Source organism: Moschus berezovskii, chromosome 4, assembly GCF_049115385.1.
Source record: "Moschus berezovskii isolate FMDL1 chromosome 4, NW_MosBer_1.0, whole genome shotgun sequence".
NCBI lineage: Eukaryota > Metazoa > Chordata > Mammalia > Artiodactyla > Moschidae > Moschus > Moschus berezovskii.
Genome location: NC_142463.1, coordinates 110,258,207 through 110,278,185, shown reverse-complemented (window position 1 = coordinate 110,278,185; position 19,979 = coordinate 110,258,207). Strand labels below are relative to the sequence as shown.

At 41.3% G+C, this 19,979-nt stretch overlaps 1 protein-coding gene across 2 annotated transcripts; it reads left to right on the top strand.

Annotated features, from left to right (window-relative positions):
* Positions 1 to 1,059: 1,059 nt before the first annotated feature.
* Positions 1,060 to 10,757, top strand: RIT1 (Ras like without CAAX 1). 2 transcript variants are annotated; one of them, XM_055402112.2, is made up of 6 exons: positions 1,060 to 1,187; positions 1,685 to 1,829; positions 1,992 to 2,048; positions 4,962 to 5,035; positions 5,258 to 5,449; positions 8,078 to 10,757. In XM_055402112.2, exons 2-6 carry the CDS (start codon positions 1,727 to 1,729, stop codon positions 8,306 to 8,308), a joined length of 657 nt encoding a protein of 218 aa, XP_055258087.1. In that variant the 5' UTR covers positions 1,060 to 1,187; positions 1,685 to 1,726; the 3' UTR covers positions 8,309 to 10,757. The 2 variants fall into 2 exon arrangements, with proteins under 2 accessions (XP_055258087.1, XP_055258088.1); XM_055402113.2 differs by having other exon boundaries at positions 1,086 to 1,227.
* The last annotated feature ends 9,222 nt before the right edge of the window (positions 10,758 to 19,979 follow it).

The window sequence follows — 19,979 nt, the reverse complement described above, 5'->3', positions numbered from 1 at the left end:
TTCAACTTTAGCATCAGTCCTTCCAATGAACACCCAGGATTGATCTCCTTTAGAATGGACTGGTTGGATCTCCTTGCAGTCCAAGGGATTCTCAAGTCTTCCTGCTCCAGCACCACGGTTCAAAAGCATCAATTCTTCAGCGATCAGCTTTCTTCATAGTCCAACTCTCACATCCATACATGACCACTGGAAAAACCATAGCCTTGACTAGACGGACCTTGGTTGGCAAAGTAATGTCTCTGCTTTTTAATATACTATCTAGGTTGGTCATAACTTTCCTTCCAAGGAGTAAGCGTCTTTTAATTTCATGGCTGCAATCACCATCTGCAGTGATTTTGGAGCCCAAAAAATAAAGTCTGACACTGTTTCCACTGTTACCCCATCTATTATGAAGTGATGGGACCAGATGCCATGATCTTTGTTTCCTGAATGTTGAGCTTCAAGCCAACCTTTCACTCTCTTTCACTTTCATCAAGAGGCTTTTCAGTTCCTCTTCACTTTCTGCCATAAGGGTGGTGTCATCTGCATATCTGAGGTTATTGATATTTCTCCCAGCAATCTTGATTCCAGCTCGTGCTTCTTCCAGCCCAGCGTTCCTCATGATGTACTCTGCATATAAATTAAATAAGCAGGGTGACAATATACAGCCTTGACGTACTCCTTTCCTTTCCTTTTTGGAACCAGTCTGTTGTTCCATGTACAGTTCTGACTTGCTTCCTGACCTGCATACAGGTTTCTCAAGAGGCAGGTCAGGTGGTCTGGTATTCCCATTTCCTTCAGAATGTTCCACAGTTTATTGTGATCCACACAGTCAAAGGCTTTGGCATAGTCAATGAAGCAGAAATAGATGTTTTTCTGGAACTCTCTTGCTTTCTCCATGATGCAGCGGATGTTGGCAATTTGATCTCTGGTGCCTCTGCCTTTTCTAAAACCTGCTTGAACGCCTTTGTGGGCATGTCCTAAGTTCGGTACTCTTCCCCAGGGGCCCTTAGCAGTGAGGCGCGGAACTGGGTTTGGGGACCAGGAGGGAAGCTGGCCCTCCCCGGAGGGGGTGTGGCCAGCTGCGGGCGTCACGGGGCCGCCCCGCCCCTCCGGTCGGGACGCGGGCGCTGGTGGCGCCATCTTTCCCGGCTGCGGGAGGGGTCACAGGTCAGTGTCGGATCCTCGGCGCGAGAGAGGAGGACGAGGTAGGTGATCAGGTCGGCCGAGGCCTTCACGTTCCGCCCGGTAAGAGCCACAGGAGAAGGCTGGCTCCTGAAACGGAGGGGTGGAGGGCCTGAGGGCGGGCCGGAGGTGCAGCGCGGGGAGGGGGCCGTAGGGGGGAATGGGGAGGGGCGGAGCCTCCGGGTGCCGCTGTCGAGGGGACCCTTGCGGCCTAAGGGGAGGGGTTCCTTTGGCCCTCAAGCCTCAGCTTTCTCACCAGGCTCCTTCCTGCTGTGTCCCAGTTTGAAAAATTCAAGATTTCTTTGTCTCGAGACTTTCTGGAAAGTGTAATAATTCGGAAAACCTGTGATAAGTCATAAGACTGAACTGTCCGGGAGGGAAGGTGATGGTGAAGGATTTCTTTTACGGCCGCCAGAAACGGAGCAGGAGTCATAGGCCAGCGTATGGGAAGGCAGGGCACCAACCAGGACTGTCATCACGGGTGCCTCCATCCTGGATTCAACATTTTCTTTTATTCTAGGTTCCTTTTCCTCGGGGCAGCCCGGGGTTCTCCACGAGGACAATGGATTCTGGGACTCGCCCAGTTGGTAGCTGCAGCAGCCCCGCAGGGCTGTCTCGGGAATATAAACTAGTGATGCTGGGTGCTGGTGGTGTAGGGAAAAGTGGTAGGTCACGTTTTTCTTCTATCTTACAAGAAGTAAGAATGAAAAATGCTGACAACGAATGCCATCAGCTGGGAGACTGGCTAGCATGCAGTATTGATACTTAACAATTCTTTCCATGGGTCATCTTTGTGTGGATTTTACCTTTCATTTCTTGTTTTAAAGCCATGACCATGCAGTTCATCAGCCACCGATTTCCAGAAGATCATGATCCTACCATTGGTAAGTCAGAGTATCACTTATGTTTTACAAATAAACCCCATAAAAGCTTGTATGTGTCAGTTTTTGAAACCATTTATATTTTGATCCTTTTTTGGTGCTTAAACAGTTATTTAATAAGCGTATCATAGTGATTGGAGAAGGAAATGGCAACCCACTCCAGTGTTCTTGCCTGGCGGGCTGCCGTCTCTGGGGTCGCACAGAGTCGGACACAACTGAAGCGACGCAGCAGCAGCAGCAGTGATTGCTAAGCAAATGAATGTTTTCTTTTTTCCTAGCTTAAGTCTTTATGTACATCAGCCATCTTAGTCTGTCTTTTATTGAACATTAATTGGACACTTTGTTATATTTTTATGGTTGGTATACCATATTGCTAGGTTAAAGGAAAAATTTAAGGGCCAATTAACAGAAGCCTTTGCTATCATTTTTCTAAGGGTCTGATTTGAGACTGACTCTGTAACTATGAGTCAGCTGGTTTGAACTTCCACAAAAGGAAGCAGAAAAACAAGTAGAGCCAGCCTGCTGAACTCTTTACAACCCAGACATCCAGAGCCTGGACTTACTTGTTCTACGAGAAGCTCTTCGTTTACTTCCTTATATCTCAAGTTCATTACATAGCAAGGTCTTTCTTCATGTCTATCATAGTCCTTAATGCTCAGTTATTAGTAAAACAGAGAGTGAAAATAATTTTTTTAAAAATTGCTGTTCTCTGTAAACACTAAGCATGTTACTGTTATTCCTGAACCATAAGGAGACAGGTTTGATTTTTAGGAGTTATATCCCAGGATTATAGAAAACTTGTGATGGGAATGGGGAGGCACAGAAGGCCAGCTGTATTAGTTACGTTTTCAGGAGGTGACACTGTCGATCCTGGGTCTCGGGAGAATTTCCACTGGGTCAAGCCAATGAGTGTTCTGTGCTAACCCATCTTTGGATGTGGTCATTTTATATAGTAGATGCCTTTGTGGCTTGGGGAAAATAGAAACAGTTCTTATTTTTTCATGTACTATATTAAATTTAGAACATTTTTCACAAATTCACACTGTGGTGGGAATTCTAGGAACAAAATTAATTTAGGGCTTAGGATAATTCACTTAGAAATATCTTTTCCTGGGACTTTCCTGACAGTGCAGTCCAGTGGTTAAGACTGTGTTTCCATTTGAGGGGGCACAAATTCCAACTCTGGTCAGGGAACTAAGATCCTGCAAGCAGCATGGTGGACCCCCCCCCAGAAAAAAAAACAGAACACTAAAAACTTGTCCCCTGAAAAAGTTCCCCTCCTCCCCTACTCAGCTGCTCTTCTGACAACATTATCTGATTCAACAGCGGACACTTTTACCTCTTGAGTTATGTGTTAAGCACTGTGTTAGGCCCTGGGGTTACAGTAGTGAGCAAAATGATACAGGTATCTGCTCTCATTTGTGCTTCCCTGGTGGCTCAGAGGGTAAAGCGTCTGCTTGGAATGCGGGAGGCTTGGGTTCGATCCCTGGGTCGGGAAGATACCCTGGAGAAGGAAATGGCAACCCACTCTAGTACTCTTGCCTGGAAAATCCCATGGACAGAGGAGCCTCTCTTTAGTTTCTAATTTAGCGCAAGTTTGTTGCAAACTTTGGCTGCTAAATCTAAGAAGAAAATCTTTGTATTGTAACATACGCATATAAGTATACATTTACACATATGTATATGTAATTAACGGAGAAGGCAATGGCAGGCCACTCCAGTACTCTTGCCTGGAAAATCCCATGGATGGAGGAGCCTGGTAGGCTGCAGTCCGTGGGGTCGCTACGAGTCAGACATGACCAAGTGACTTCACTTTCACTTTTCACTTTCACACATTGGAGAAGGAAATGGCAACCCACTCCAGTGTTCTTGCCTGGAGAATCCCAGGGACAGGGGAGCCTGGTGGGCTTCCGTCTATGGGGTCACACAGAGTCGGACACGACTGAAGTGACTTAGCAGCAGCATATGTAATTAAAATACCATGAAACTCTATTTACCTCACTACATATGTTGCACTTTTGTATTTCCTCTTTCATTTTAGATTTCTCCTTGTTTATTTTAATGCTGATCCTAACCCATTAAATTCATCCACAACTCACAAATACTGATGGATGCATGACCTGTAGTTTGAAAATCATTGGTTTAGTAGGCCCTTCATCTTTGAGCAAGTCTCAGAAGCAGGAATTCAAGAAAAACTGTTTGAAGGAACTACATCAGGGTGTAAGGAGGAAATGTTTGGTGGAAATAGTGAGGCTTTTCTCTTCTTTTTTACTTTTCTGTATTTTCCAAGATTACCATAATAATATACATAAAGAAATGGTTCTCATAAAGGAGAAATTTTGACTGTATGGATTCTCTAGGAGACTCTGATTTTTCTTTTTCCTGTATTAAAAATAAGGAGGAACTATAAATAAAGCTTTTGAATCAAGTCAAGCAGCCCTTGGTTTTGATTCTGGCTATATCATTAATGAACTTTGGAGCATTTAGTTTTTTTTTTTTTAATCTATAAAATGGAGTTAATACCACCTCACTGAATTATTGTCACTATTGAATGAGTTAATATATATAAATCACTTAATATAATGCTTAGTGTTTAATAACTATTTAATAAATGGTGAAGTTACTTTTATGGCTTAACATTTTTCAAAAAGACAATCTCTGAGCTCTTTTTTAGGTTAGAATTGTAGCTGAACTCTTAGAAGTTTAAAATGAATAAACTTACATCATGGCTTATGTGGAAGAAAAAAATTATTTGAAGGCCCAATTTACATATCTGAATGGATTTAGGGGCTTCCTTTTAACATCTGGGGACTTAAACTTGTGTGTAATCTCCTTCTCCATAAGATGAATTTCAAAATAAGGTTGCATATTTTTGTGTTTATGAGTTGATAGTACTTCCTCTCTTCTCTCTTGTAGAAGATGCTTATAAAATCCGGATCCGTATTGATGATGAGCCTGCCAATCTGGACATTTTGGATACGGCTGGACAGGTATTAAATCTCAAAATGCTATGAGTAAAGGCCTTTTTGTGCTAGTAAAGGGGAAGGAAAGACTTATGCAAAGAAGATCACTGGTTCATTTCTTTTAATTTTTCATGCACTCTGACTCAGGACAGCAGGTAACAAACATCTCTCTTTGATCTGAACTAAATAGCTAAAGTGTGTATAGTTTTAGGTTGTATCAGTACACTAATGACCCTTGTTTCCCTCTAGGCAGAGTTTACAGCCATGCGGGATCAGTATATGAGGGCAGGAGAAGGGTTTATCATCTGTTACTCCATTACCGATCGTCGAAGTTTCCATGAAGTTCGGGAGTTTAAACAGCTTATTTATCGAGTTCGACGTACTGATGATACTCCTGTGGTTCTTGTGGGAAACAAGTCTGACCTAAAGCAGCTAAGACAGGTGAGGATAGACTAGAAAATGCTATATGTAATCTTATGAGATCAATCATTTGTGTTTCTTGGTTTATACATTTCTGTGCCTTAAAATGAAAATTTAAAATTAGCTTCTCCCTAGCCTGGAAAATGTCCCTATATCTTGCTATTATTTTGGGTAAAATCTGGATTGTAGGAATCAGTTTATAGGACAAAATCCACAGGTGACAAATCAGATGACAAATAGGATACACTTTAAATGAGGCTTCATGGACTTCCCTGATGGCTCAGCCAATAAAGAACCCACTTGCAATGCAGGAGACACAGGAGATGTGATCCCTGGGTTGGGAAGATCTCCTGGAGGAGGACATGGCTACCCACTCTAGTATTCTTGCCTGGAAAATTCCATGGTCAGAGGAGCCAGCAGGCTACAGTCCAAAGGGTTGAAAAGAGTCAGACACAAGTTAGCACAAGCACAGATGGAGGTATCATGGGATTTTTATTTCCTAAAGCCTCAGAAATAAGTCTCTGTGTTGCAAAAAGAGAAACTTAGGCTTTAAGGTATACTTCCTGATGGTGAGGATTATGAGCCCAGTAGAGGGAGAATAAGAGTAATTGTAGAGGATTTTAGAATGAGTGACACCCTTCAAATTAGCAGCAGTGTTTAAAATTTTGCTTTTTGGTATAGAGATGAAGGTGTAGTGAAAGGGGCATATTTATCACCACTAGTGAAGGCAATGAATGGTACAGAATTTTTAGAAGTAATTGGATAGTAGGTAAGTTCATGATGTTTCTTGGTTGCTTCCTCTTCAGAATAATCTATTCAGGGATTTATATATAAAATATTTGTTGCTAGGCTATTTATGGCAGCAAGAAATTAGAAAAAGGCTAAATGTCCAAAAGTAGGATAAATTTTTATATTCATAATTTGATATGTTTATTTCAGGTTCTTAACGGTTTTCAGTATTGTAGCTTAATTATAACTTCTCTTTGTCTTTTGATTTACTTGAAATGTATGAGGAAATTAAGATTGTATATTTGACATCTATAAATATTCCCTGTTCCAAAAAGTTACCTTTAAAATAGACTAGAAATAGAATCCCGTAATTTGAAGATGAAAGGAGTTTTAGAAGTGAAATAATCCAGCCTCTCAACAATACAAATATCACTCATCTCCCAGAGTTGGAGAGGTCTCTTCCTGTTACCTTCATTTTGGAGCGGCAGTTGTAATTTTTTTCTCCTCTTGTTGTTCAGTTGCTAAGTTTTGTGTGACACTGCGACTCCATGAACTGCAGCACACCAGGCTTCCCTGTCCTGCACTATCTCCCAGTTTGCTCAAACTCATCAAACCACCAAGTTTCAGTGATGCCATCCAACCATCTCATCCTCTTGTCACCCCTTTTTCTCCTGCCCTCAGTCTTTCCAAACATCAGGGTCTTTTCCAGTGAATATACAGGATTGATTTCCTTTAGGATTGACTGATTCGATCTCCTTGCTATCCAAGGGACTCTCAAGAGTCTTCTCCAGCACCACAGTTGGAAAGCATGAGTTCTTCAGCGCCCAGCCTTCTTTATGGTCCAACTCTCACATCCATACATGACTGCTAGAAAAACCATAGCTTTGACTAAATAGACTTTTGTTGGCAAAGAGATGTCTTTGCTTTTTAATATGCTGTCTAGCCTTGTCATAACTGTCCTTCTGAGGAGCAAGCATCTTTTAATTTCATGACTGAAGTCACTGTCTGCTGTGAATTTGGAACCCAAAAAATAAAATCTGTCACTGTTTTCACTTTCCCCCCATCTATTTGCCATGAAGTGATAGAACCAAATGCCATAATCTTAGTTTTTTGAATGTTGAGTTTTAAGCCAGGTTTTTCTCTCTCCTCTTTGACTTTCATCAAGAGGCTGTTTAGTTCCTCTTCACTTTCTGTCATTAGAGTGGTATCATTTGAATATCTGAGGTTGTTGATATTTTTCCTGGCAATCTTGATTCTAGCTTGTGCTTCATCCAGTTTGGCATTTCGCTGATATACTCCGCATATAAGTTAAATAAATAGGGTGACAGTATATAGCCTTGTCATACTTCTTTCCCAATTTTGAACCAGTCCGTTGTTCCATGTAAGGTCCTAACTTGCTTCTTGATCTGCATACAGGTTTCTCAGGCGATAGGTAAGGTGGTCTGGTATTCCCGTCTCTAAGAATTTTCCACAGTTTGTTGTGATCTACAGAGTTAAAAAGGCTTTACATGGTCAATGAAGCAGATATTTTTCTGGAACTCACTTGCTTTTTTTATAATCCAGCAGATGTTGGCAATTTGATCTCTGGTTCCTCTACCTTTTCTAAATCCAGCTTGTACATCTAGAAGTTCTTGATTCACGTACTGCTGAAGCCTAGCTTGAAGGATTTTAAGCATTACCTTGCTAGCATGTGAAATGTGCACAATTGTATGGTAGTTTGAGCATTCTTTGTCACTTCCTTTCTTTGGGATTGGAATGAAAACTGACCTTTTCCAGTCCAGTGGCTGCTGCTGAGTTTTCCAGATTTGTTGACTTAGTGCAGCACTTTAACAGTATTGTCTTTTAGGATTTTAAATAGCTCAGCTAAAATTCCACTATGCTATCACCACTATAAGTTTTCTCTTGTTTACATTTTTAAAGGTCACCAAGGAAGAAGGATTGGCTTTGGCCCGAGAATTCAGCTGCCCCTTTTTTGAGACATCTGCTGCATACCGCTACTACATCGATGATGTATTCCATGCCCTTGTCCGGGAGATTCGTAGGAAAGAAAAGGAGGCAGTACTGGCCATGGAGAAAAAATCTAAGCCCAAAAACAGTGTATGGAAGAGGCTAAAGTCACCATTCCGGAAGAAGAAAGATTCAGTAACTTGAAGGAAAGATGTGAAGTGTTTATCTGTGAACTGCAGAGCTGAATCAGAGCAGTCCAGTAACCTGCATTAGTGAGCATGGTGCTCGTTCTTTCTCCTGTTATGACCGTTATTTTAAAAGTAACTGATGAAGGGGACATGCCCACTAGGAGATGTCAGTGATGTGGTATTTAAAGGATTGTCTCTTAGCTAATTCTGATTTTATTAACCCAGTGGAGCACTGTCTACTTTTTAATTTGCCACATTAGAATTTGATCTACCAATGTTTTGGGTTCTGTTGCTGACATTAACTAACGTAAGTTTTTTATGCCCAGGGAAATATGCGTACCATGTGTGTTTGACTAAGCTCACAAGAGGAATTTTTTGCCATGCACTATTCTGCACTCTTGCAGTCCCAACTGCAATTTCCTGGGAAGGACTTCTGTCTTTTCTATTCATGCTGTGCTTCCTGGAGACAGAACAAAAATCATATCGGGAAATCAGTTCTACAGAGATCAGTGCTAAAGTTCAGCCGATAGCTATGAAACTGACTCCTGTTGCAGATAGTGATGAGAATGGGGAAATCAGCTTGTATGTTTTTGCAGGAACTTGGCTAGAAAAAGGTAGGATCATAACAGTGCTCCCCAGAGGAGCCTGTCTTTTCTAAGAAGTACACATTTGACCCAAATTCACAGGGATGAATGAGAACAAACAAATCCGTAAAATGTAATGGTTTCTTTCTCCTACAACATTATTTTACTCTTCCTTTCAGGGTTTTACCTTTCTTTACCTTCAAAGGTAAACACTTTGGAAACCATTACTAGATTACTAAACTCTTATTTAAATCCTTGGCTGGGATAGCCATTCCTTTGTACAGGTTTATTTTTTACCCCAGAGATGCACTCACCAATACACTTGTATTAATTGCTTCCTAGTGGTTTCCCCTCACTTCTCTATGCTCTCTGGAAGAGCTTAGCCTGGCAGAATGTTTTATAGGCCCTTCGTCAGACTGACTGCATTTTCCATACAGAAGAGACTAATCAGGAGTTAGTAAAATTGTGTATGTGCCTCCTTGACATAGACAATCACTAGACTCAGTGTTCTAAGAAAGCCTGTGGCGTCTGTTTAATGAGCCAGTCTTGAAGCTTTAAAATTCCCATGTGTTGAGTTTCTCATTGAAGGTTTCTTTACAAGGACCTTGCTAAGTTCACCTCAGGGTTTTGTCTGAGCCTTGACAAAGCTTAGCCTAAGAGAATACCACTTGATAACTGCATAGTGGAAAAACTATCCTATCTTCTTGGGAAGAATCAGCTTTAAATATTGGTGGTGAGCTCTTTCTTTTAGAACCAGGATTATTTTGATACCTGAACTTGTTATGTGTGGAGATTAAGTACAAAAGTGCTAAGAGTAGTGTAGCATACGTTGAACATTAAATGTCACTGAAGCAGTGTTTGTGACCACTTAAAGAACATGACTTTGTGTAGCACCCTTTAAAAAGCACACAGCTCGTTTTTATTACCAACAGAAGGATGGGGTTCTTCCTTACAATCAGTGGTATATGTTCTAGGTTTAAAGAAAAGTGATGATTGTAACTTTTTTAGCTGAGTAGTGAACCCTTTTGAAACTCCTGGAGATGTTTTTGCTACCAAATAAATCATGTTTTATGGTACTCAGGCCATCCAAAAGTGAAAGATACAGAATTTGAATCTCTGCAGGACAAATATTTTAATGGAATCACAGCACTTTGGAGAACCATGACAGAAGATAAGTACAGTGCAATTCTATAAACTGTGTAACCACATTGAAACTAGTGTAGAGCCTATTAGGTTTCATGCCTTAGCTCCTCATTACAAATGACCTAGGGAATTGTTACTAGCATCAAGCAAGAAGTTCAGGATAGTCAAGGCAGCAGAGAATATTGCCAGAAAAAAAATCTTTTAAGACAGGAGGGAATTTCTATTGTATATAAGAAAAATAACAAATGAGTGTTTTTAAGATTATCAGTGTCATATATTTGATCATTGGATTAATTAGCCCGTCAATTAGTATTGAGAATTCTGTTCATGGTGCTAAGTAGTTAGAGGGGTGTAATGTGTAGGTCATAGTTCTGTTCTTAGTGATTGTATAGTGTAAATAATTTATAAGCTCTAAATAGTCAGCTTTATCTAATTTAAGGGCATTAAAATCAATTACTGCCTGGAACTTTGAAGAGAGAAAAATTCAGGGATAGATAAGTTGAAAAGCACTGGAACTGTTTATGTCCATACCAGATTGGTAAATTACAAAATTTGGAAGTTGGTGTCTAGAATTAATTGTTTAGAATTCAAAAGGGGACATAATGTTTTACCTTTTTGATCTATTAGCAAGAATTGGTCTACTGTAATGTTTGGGGCGCAAAGGGAAGAAAATTTTTTCACTTATGCACTTGTTTTTGAAGACAGTTTGTATGACACAATACAGAACTTTTAAACAACTTATTGGACCTTTCCTTTATTTACCTGTGTGTGGGTAGAAATGTTTGGAATCGTTATACAGAGGTCATTTTAAGAAAAAAATACTGTGAGATTTTATATTCTGGAAAATATTGATTGAAAAAAGTTTTGAGTGCCTACCATGTACAGAACAGCTGTGTCAAGTACTCAGGAGCATGCCATGGAATGCCCCTTCATCCAAAGAGATTATCTCGGTGCTCACAAAACTTGAGGGGCAAGGAGGGAGGTGGAGGTGCTGCGTCCAACGGCTGAAGAGGTTCCCCCTTGTCTCAGTGAGCTGAGGTCCCAGTTCCAGGCACCTCCTGGCTCTGATTCCTGACTTCAAACGCTGTCCCCATCCTGGAGCCAGTAGACTAATGACACTTGGTATTTGGCCACACCATTGGAGAAAGTGGGGTGCAGAGTGAACTACTGCCTCCAGGTGCCTGAGGGACCCTCTGAGAGCCCAGCATCTCTGGGAAGAGGCAGAGGGATAAGGCAAAATTTTGTTTAAAAGAGAGCTTACCTCTTCAGTGAGAAGACAGAAGAAAGCATCTTTAAAGTAGTACTGCATTTACCACTTGATGAAGGGTTAATTCAAGTTTCAAGTATATAAGCTAAATGTGAGAATGAGGAATAGTGTTTTATGTGAAGGTCATTGCTTTTATCTCCACTGCTCTAAAAAGGCATCAGTGTTGGTAGAGAAGACTTAATTTAGACATTGAAAAAGTGAAAGTGTTAGTTGCTCAGTCGTGTCCGATTTTGTGACCCCATGGACTGTAGCCCACCAGGCTCCTCTGTCCTTGGAATTTTCCAGGAAAGAGTACTGGAGTGGGTAGCCATTCCCTTCTCCAGGGGATCTTTCTGACCCAGGGATCAAACCTGGGTCTCCTGCATTGCAGGAAGATTCTTTACTGTCTGAGCCACCAGGGAAGCCCAGTTTAGACGTTAAAGAAATATATTTTGTGTCATTATTTAACACTTATTGAGTAGGTCAGTAACTATCAGAGTGTCCACTAATAAAACGGGTAATGGAAGAGGAGCATTCCATGTTCTAATGTAACCGTTTAGGATAGGCAGTGGAATTACAGTCGAAATATTTATGGACACTTAATATGCACTAAGCACTGTTTGCTTAGAGGTGTGAGGGATTCTGATACCGTCAGAGGACTAAAAAGCTCTCGGCTCTGCAGCTTTGATAAAATTTGCATATACAAAACAACTAGAGATCAGTCTTTAATAGATTACATGCTTCAAAGTGGGAGTGTTAACAAGGATTCAAAGAAGGAAGGATTTACAATGGCCTGGCAGATTGGTGGAGCTGACTTTTTAAGGTGGAGGGGTCTTCCCTGGTGGTCCAGTGGTTAGGAATCTGTCTGCCAATGTGGGGGACATGGGTTCCACCCTTGCTCTGGGAAGGTTCAACACACTGCGGGCAACTAGGCCCATGTGCCACAGTTACTGAGCTGGTGGATCCTAGAGCCGGTGCTCTACAGTAAGAAGCCACTGCAATGAATAGCCCCTGCTCACTGCAACTAGAGAAAACCTGTGAGCCGCAAAGAAAACCTATCATGGCCAAATTTTTAAAAAGTAAATGGGAAGGACTTCCCTGGTGCCCCAGTGGCTAAAATATATGAGACTACTGTTCAGGGAACTAGATTTCGCATGCTGCAACTAAAGATCCTGCATGCCTCAGCTAGGACCCAGTGCTGCCAAATTACAAAAGTGAATGGAAGAGGAGACAAATTGAGGAGAGATTGCATTCGACCAGAATAGAATAATAAGGAGATAACGGCAGAGGTGTAATTCCTGAAATTCCTCATTCCTGGTATTTATTCCTCATTACTCATTTATTTAAGAAGAAATTGCTTATATAAGTTTAGTATGCCATTGACAAATAATTGGCCATGTTGCACTTTTTCCAAACTCAATCTTGAGAAGAGATAAATTTGAAGTCTTATTTTTAAAAGTCCTTGTTAACATTGACAGGGCACTTGGCTTTAAAAGATGGCCTAATACTGAAAACATTGGAGTGGCAGTAATCCTGGATTTGTTCAGCTTCAAATTAAAATTTATTTTGAAATCTTTATTCTCACATTTTATCAGCTCAGCTGGAACTGAAACTCAGACAGTAACATCATACAGGGGAAGTAGTTGGAAATCCCAGATTTATGATTGAAGATATCATTCACCCTATCTTCAAAGTATCTCTAAATGTTCTTATTCCACGAATTAATTTTGTCTTTCTCCCCATTAAGTACTGGCTGTCAATAATTAGGTATTGCATGAATTAGAATAATTAGCAACTTTTGTTGCTATTTTATTTGTATTTTACTCAGAAGTTTTCCGGTTTTTTTCAGTGAAAGTTGGAAGGTGAGTCTTGCTATTCCTCTCTGTTTTATTGGTTAACCGTTTCAGTGGTGTGCTCTTCACATGTTTGACTAGCCCACACCCATACCCATGAAGAAAGCTTATTGTTTAGTTGCTAAAAGAAAGTGAAAAGTGAAGTCGCTCAGTAGTGTCCAACTCTTTGCGACCCCATGGACTGTAGCTTACCAGGCTTCTCTGTCCATGGGATTTTCCAGGCAAGAACACTGGAGTGGGTTGCCATTTCCTGCCTAACTCTTTGTGACACCAGGAACTGTAGCCCACCAGGCTCCTCTGTCCATGGGCTTTCTCAGGCAAGAATACTGGAGTGGGTTGCTAGTTCCTTCTCTAGGGGATCTTCTCAACCCAGGGATCAAACCCACATATCCCATATCGCCTGCATTTACAGGTGGATTCTTTACCACTGAGTCACCAGGGAAACCCATGGAGAAAGCTAGAGCTGCCTTAACACCTGTCTACAGAAAGCACATTCTCCTTTAATGAATTGACTTGCCATCTGTTTGGCACCACCGTTTAGAAGTGAAGGACCTAGTAAGGCCTGCAGGAACCAGGATGGATTTTAGTTTTTAGGAAAATGTGATCAGAAAGCATAAGGGAATCAACCCATCTATAGAGGCTTGCAGACCTATTTCTCTTCACTGTCTAGATAGTCAGACCTGAGTGTGGCCATCTTCCTTAGGCTAAAGTAAATTAGTTAACCTAACTAAAGACTTCTAGCACACAGTTTCTGTTCCCAGAGGTTTACATTTGATAGGGAAGACAAAGCAATCCACAGGAAACAAACAGAATTCCCTGGCAATCCAGTGACTGTGCTGTCACTGCCGAGGCCTCAGGTTCACTCCCTGATTTGGGAACTAAGATCCCACAAGCCACGCAGCACAACTGCAAAAAAAAAAAGAACAGAACAGCACAGTTACTAATTTTAAAAAATTGCAAGATCTAGGATTAAATTGGTAGGTGGAATTAGACCATGAATATTACTCCAAAGGAGGAAAAGTGTGACTTGGGACGAAAAGTCGAGTTGTGTCTCTAGGACAACTTCGATGCAGGATTCGAAACTGGAAAAGTCAAGACCACAGTGTCATACATGGAATGGGCATAACAAAGCAAGCTTGGGGTTAAACAGTAAGAGGTGGGTTATAGCACGAGTCCATAGGGCAGGGTGGAAAGCTGTGGAGTCTAGTCTCAAAAGAGTGCATGATTTTCAAATATCTGTTTATTCAGGGTCAGAAACAGTGGAGGGCTTCCCTGGTGGCTCAGTGGTAAAGAACCCATCTGACAATGCAGGAGATAGGAGTTCAATCTCTGACCTGGGAAGATCCCACATGCCGGAGAGAAACTAAGCCCATACGCCACAACTATTGAGTCTGTGCTCTCGCGCTTGGGAACCACACTACTGAGCCCATGTGCTGCAACTACTGAAGCCCATACACCCTAGAGCCTGTGCTCAGCAAAAAGAGGTGCCAGCACAATGAGAAGCCTGAGCTCCAAAACTGGAGAGTAGCCCCTACTCCTGGCAACTAGAGGAAAGCCTGTGCAGCAATGAAGACTCAGCACAGCCAAAAAATAAAGTTATTTTAAAAAGAAAGAAAACAACTGGAGAGTTGTTTTATTTATTTTTCTCATTTTCTCACTTTAGCCTCTGGAGATTTCAACTTCATAGATTTCTGATAGGACCCAATAGGGTTAAAACAAAACCCTCCCAGGTGATTCTGATTGCAGTCACTTAGCCATTCAGCCGGTCCTGGGTTAGGGATCACTGAACTGGATGATGTCCAAGTGTCTTGGGAGATCACTGAAGGACTGGATAAAGCTGTGATAGGTTGTAGCTAACAGGTGTGGGAAATTGGGGCTCTATATGTAACAATAGAATGGTGTGGGGACGGGGAGCAGCTGGGAGTAAGCAACAAGAAGGCAGTTCTAATAGTTAATAAGTAAGGAAAACAAGGGCTTTGGCTGTGGGGACAAGCAAGAAAAATAAACTCATACCCTGTTATGAAGGAAACCGCTGAATAGCACAAAGGACTGTTAGGTCTTAATGGTCAGGTTATTTTAAAGCCTCTGACCAACTTTCAAATATGAGTTGACCTGGGGAAAAAATTACTGAAATATTTTAGCTTTATCTAATAGTCCTTGCTTTAAAAAGAGAAAATTACGATGAGCAGCTTTTGGTTCAGTATGTACATTCATGCAGCACGTGATTATATCATTAAGTCACCCAGTTTTTTGAACAAAAGCTGCTGGGGTGGGGACATGTGTCATTTCCTGCCCTTCCCAGAGCTGGGTTTTGCTAGGTTTATTACAGTTTGCTCTGAGCCAGGAGAAAGTCTTCAGCTCCCAGAAATATCCCCACCAGATGCTTCTCTAATTTTCCTTGCAGAGGAGTGTGTAGGTGAAGTCATGAAGTCAGAGAAACTTACAGTACATATGAAGGTGAGTCCAAATATGTTCTAAAATACAATGTAATCCAACATAAAAATTTCTGCTGGCCTCTGTGAAAGACACACATGCACATACAATTTAGTCAGAAATATCTTGCACGGTCCCACCCAAAACACTGAGGCTGCTCTTATTTTCATATCCTGAGACTCCTTAAGGGAGTATGTGTTTCTGATTGCAGCTAATATATATTTACCACCACCATCACCAAAAAAGAAACTGTCACAAAAACAACTCTAGACCAAACTTCTCTTGAAACTCTAATTCAGAGTAAATAGGAGGAAGAAGCAAGGGTTTTCTGTGTTTGCTTTAGGTCTGCCTCCTTGGCAGTATTTTGTTCACTGCCTGTCTACCCTTATTGGACAAATCTTTACTGCATACAGCTCTTGGAGTCTCAGTTCTGTTCTTTGGGTGCCTCCAGTTCTAAAATGTGGAATCTCCTCTGAGATTTGATCGAACAGTGGAAGTGTAGGCAAAGAGCAAATTAGCCAAGATGGCGGTGGTCAGGCTCTCTCGACCCATGCCCTCTCGCTCTTGCCCCACGTTTTGTAAATAAAGATTATGTAACAGCTGAGATCACTTATAGCACTGCGCACATCATGAGGTACTGGCTTGGCCACAGGCTACGCTTGTTCTGTAAGCATATATAAGCTTCACCTGAAACTCCCTGAGGGCTTCATTATAGCTGCATTATGACGGTGAGTCTGCCTTTCAGCTGTGTCTTCTGGGTCAACCATTGGAAGAGAGAATACAGTTTGTCTGCTGCTATGGCTGCTGTGCCAGTCAGGAGAGAATAAACGTGTTCGCGGGTCTTACAGCTCCTTGCACTTTCTCCCAGCTTCCCTGCTCGAGCTTACCTACCCTGGGTTCGATGAACAGTGTGCACAGTGAGATACAGCGAGACAATCGGCGCAGTTGGCAGGACAAGTGAGACAGAGAGGGAAAGGAGGTGAAGGACAAGCAGTATTTCAACCCCTCGGTGAACAATAATGTTTAAATATTAACTTGGAAAATCCTAAAAATAGACTGATTTGGTGTGAGTGAATGTAAATCATGAAAATGTCCAGTTTCATACAATAACAGGTAACCAACCCTCCAAATGGAGAAGGCAGTGGCACCCCACTCCAGTACTCTTGCCTGGAAAATCCCATGGATGGAGGAGCCTGGTAGGCTGCAGTCCACGGGGTCGCTAAGAGTCGGACACGACTGAGCAACTTAACTTTCACTTTTCACTTTCATGCATTGGAGAAGGAAATGGCAACCCACTCCAGTGTTCTTGCCTGGAGAATCCCAGGGACGGGGGAGCCTGGGGGGCTGCCGTCTATGGGGTCGCACAGAGTCTGACACGACTGAAGCGACTTAGCAGCAGCAGCAGCAACCCTCCAAAACACTTAAAAAAACCACAGTGTTTTTATTTTTTGGCTGTGCTGCACAGCATGTGGGATCTTAGTTCCTCTAGCACGGATTGAACCCACACTCTTTGCAGTGAAAACTGGGAATCTTAATCACTGGACTACCAGAGAAATCCTGAAACATTCTTGAGGACACTGGCATCAAGAACATTGAGCACAGGGACTTCCCTGGTGGGCCAGAGGCTGAGACTCCATGCTGTAAATTCAGGGGACCTGGGTTCCATCCCTGGTCAGTGCACTGGATCCCACATACTGCAGCTAAGACCTGGCACAGTCAAATATTTTTTTTAAAAAAGAGTATGAGCACATTCTAATTTGTATTAGTTCCTGTAGCCTCTGTTTGCATCTTTCTTTGAAGTCTCTACCAGTACAATAGAAGAAGAAAGAGATTCTGGGGTCAGAGTATCCCAGGGTGAATCTAGGATGCATGGCTTATGAATGGCATAAGCCACTGTTAAATTTGTTAAATGGGGACAATAGCAGCAGATATCCAACAGGGTTATTGGAAGGATTGAGTTTTAAATGTGTAAAGTGCTGAAAATGGTGCCCAGCATTGATAAACATTTGATCATGTTAGCTTTTTTTTTGCTATTACTGTTAAAAGAAAATGAGACCCTCCTTATGGCCTTGTCAGAGCTTTCCAATTAGATTGAGGTTTAACATAACATTTGAGGTGAATTACCAGCTCCCCAGAACTGAACACAAAAGCAGCTAATGAATTACCAGGCTCTTATCGATTTATCTGTTAATACATCTATTCCTGGGCCTGCTGAGCCTTAAGACCTCCTCTAGGAGTTTGTTCTTGAACACCAAGCAGAGTTTTGAGCAATTCTTCCAGGTGTTCAGAAAGTATATGTGACCTAATATGGTATTTGGCAATTGAGATACTACTCTCTTGTAAAAGTTATACTGAATAAGAATATATTTGTTTTCAGTTTTCCAAAAAAATATGCCCCATGGCTAAAACTTATGTTATTCTTGAATTATTTAAAGAGGACTTCAAGCACTAGGCTGTTCGTCTTTTCAAACCACTAGGTACGGGGAATGAATGAGATCAGAATGTGAGGCACATGGTAGGTTAGGAACTCTTCTCCAAGAGTTTGTTATAAGATCACAGGATAAAATACCTTAGAATGAAATGTACGATAGGAAACGATGTAGGGATTCCTTGGTGGTCCAGTGGTTAGGATTCTGTTCTTTCATTGCGGAGAGACTGCGTTCAATCCCTGGGTCAGGGAACTAAGATCCCACAAGCTGCACAGTGTGGACAAAAACAAACTATGTGATGTTCTTTATTCATTGCCCAAGCAGAAGCAATTCCTTCCTCCAAAGAAAATGACAGTTTACTCAAGAATCTACCCATTTTCCATACTCAGTTCCAGGGCAGTACTAAATGGCCTGAAGATAATCCCATCGTCTCTGCTTGCAATTGGTTCAGAAATGACCAGGTGGTACGTTTTGGACCACCAAGATAAGAGGAAAGTAGCGAGAGGCTTCTGGGAATGACTGACCTTATTTTTCTAGGAGAGGTCCCAAGGCCATCTCCTTTTTTCTCCTGAAAGTGCTTCTATAAACGTTATAAAAGCCTTACTAATGATTTTATGCCTTAAGCTAGCATTGAATGTCAGAATGGCCCTCAGAAAGAACCTGGGCCCCTCATAGTATTGGAGACTTTTTGTTGAATCAACTCTGAAGCCTAACCTGCCTTTGGACTTCCAGTTAGGTGAACTGATCCATTTCCTTAATGTTTAAGCCAGTTTGAGTTGGGTTTCCTGTTAATTAAAGCCAAAAACATCTTGAGTGCCAAGATAATCTTACTATCATTGTTATTATATCATCACGTTAGAAAAAAGTAATATACAAAATTACATACCATGACTGGAATTATAAGGTTGTTGAAATTGGAAGGACATGTGCCAAAATTAGTACTGTTTGCCTATGGGTGAATTTTTCTGGTTCCTATGAACATATACTTTATGCATTTTCTAATACGATCCTGAATAATGTACACAGGGAAGAAAATGCACAAGAAGTAAGATTAGATGACAAAATGATTGTTCAGGTTTTGGAATCTTGACTTTTCCCGCTCTTCTCTATTTTCCAATGTTTTTATAATATGCTTATGATGTTAGTTTTATAATTTTAAAACGTTTTATAGTTTCACTGAAACTTAAAAAGTTTTAAACTTTTTCTCTTCCCTCTTTCTTGCATGCACACACAGTGTTCTTCTCAGTTTTTAATTAAATATTTATTAGTGTGATTAATTGATTACTGCTTGTTCTCTGCTAAGCTCAAATGCAGTACCCTTGCTTATCGATGTCTTGTATTCCCAGTACCTGTCATATGATAGAAACTCAATTTAAAAAACTGTCTGGGTAGGGGGGAGGCTCACAAAGGAGAGGATATATATGTATATGACTGATTCACATCGATGTGCAGAAGAGACCACTGTAACATTGTAAAGCAATTATCCTCCAATAATAATAATCAAGTCTTGACTAATGAGTAAATGAAAGACAGAATCAGTCAGTCTAAGCATTGCTTTTGATATGTTTTCAATTAAAGAGTCAGACTTATTCTCAGCACTAAAACCATCAACCCTCACTCTGGTGGTTATTGTCTTAAATACTACATTTTAAGAAGAAAACAGGACAAAAAGAAAACACTCTCAGTCTGGGGCCTTTTTAACAAGCACAGACCACATCTTGGAAAACGTGTGTGCGTGTGTGTATAGGACCACATCTTGGAAAACGGGTGTGTGTGTGTGTGTGTGTGTGTGTAGGACCACATCTTGGAAAACATGGGGGTGTGTGTGTGTGTGCAGGACCACATCTTGGAAAACATGGGTGTGTGTGTGTGTGTGTGTGTGTGTGTGTAGGACCACATCTTGGAAAACATGGGGGGGTGTGTGTGTGTGCAGGACCACATCTTGGAAAACATGGGGGTGTGTGTGTGTGTGTGTGTGTGCAGGACCACATCTTGGAAA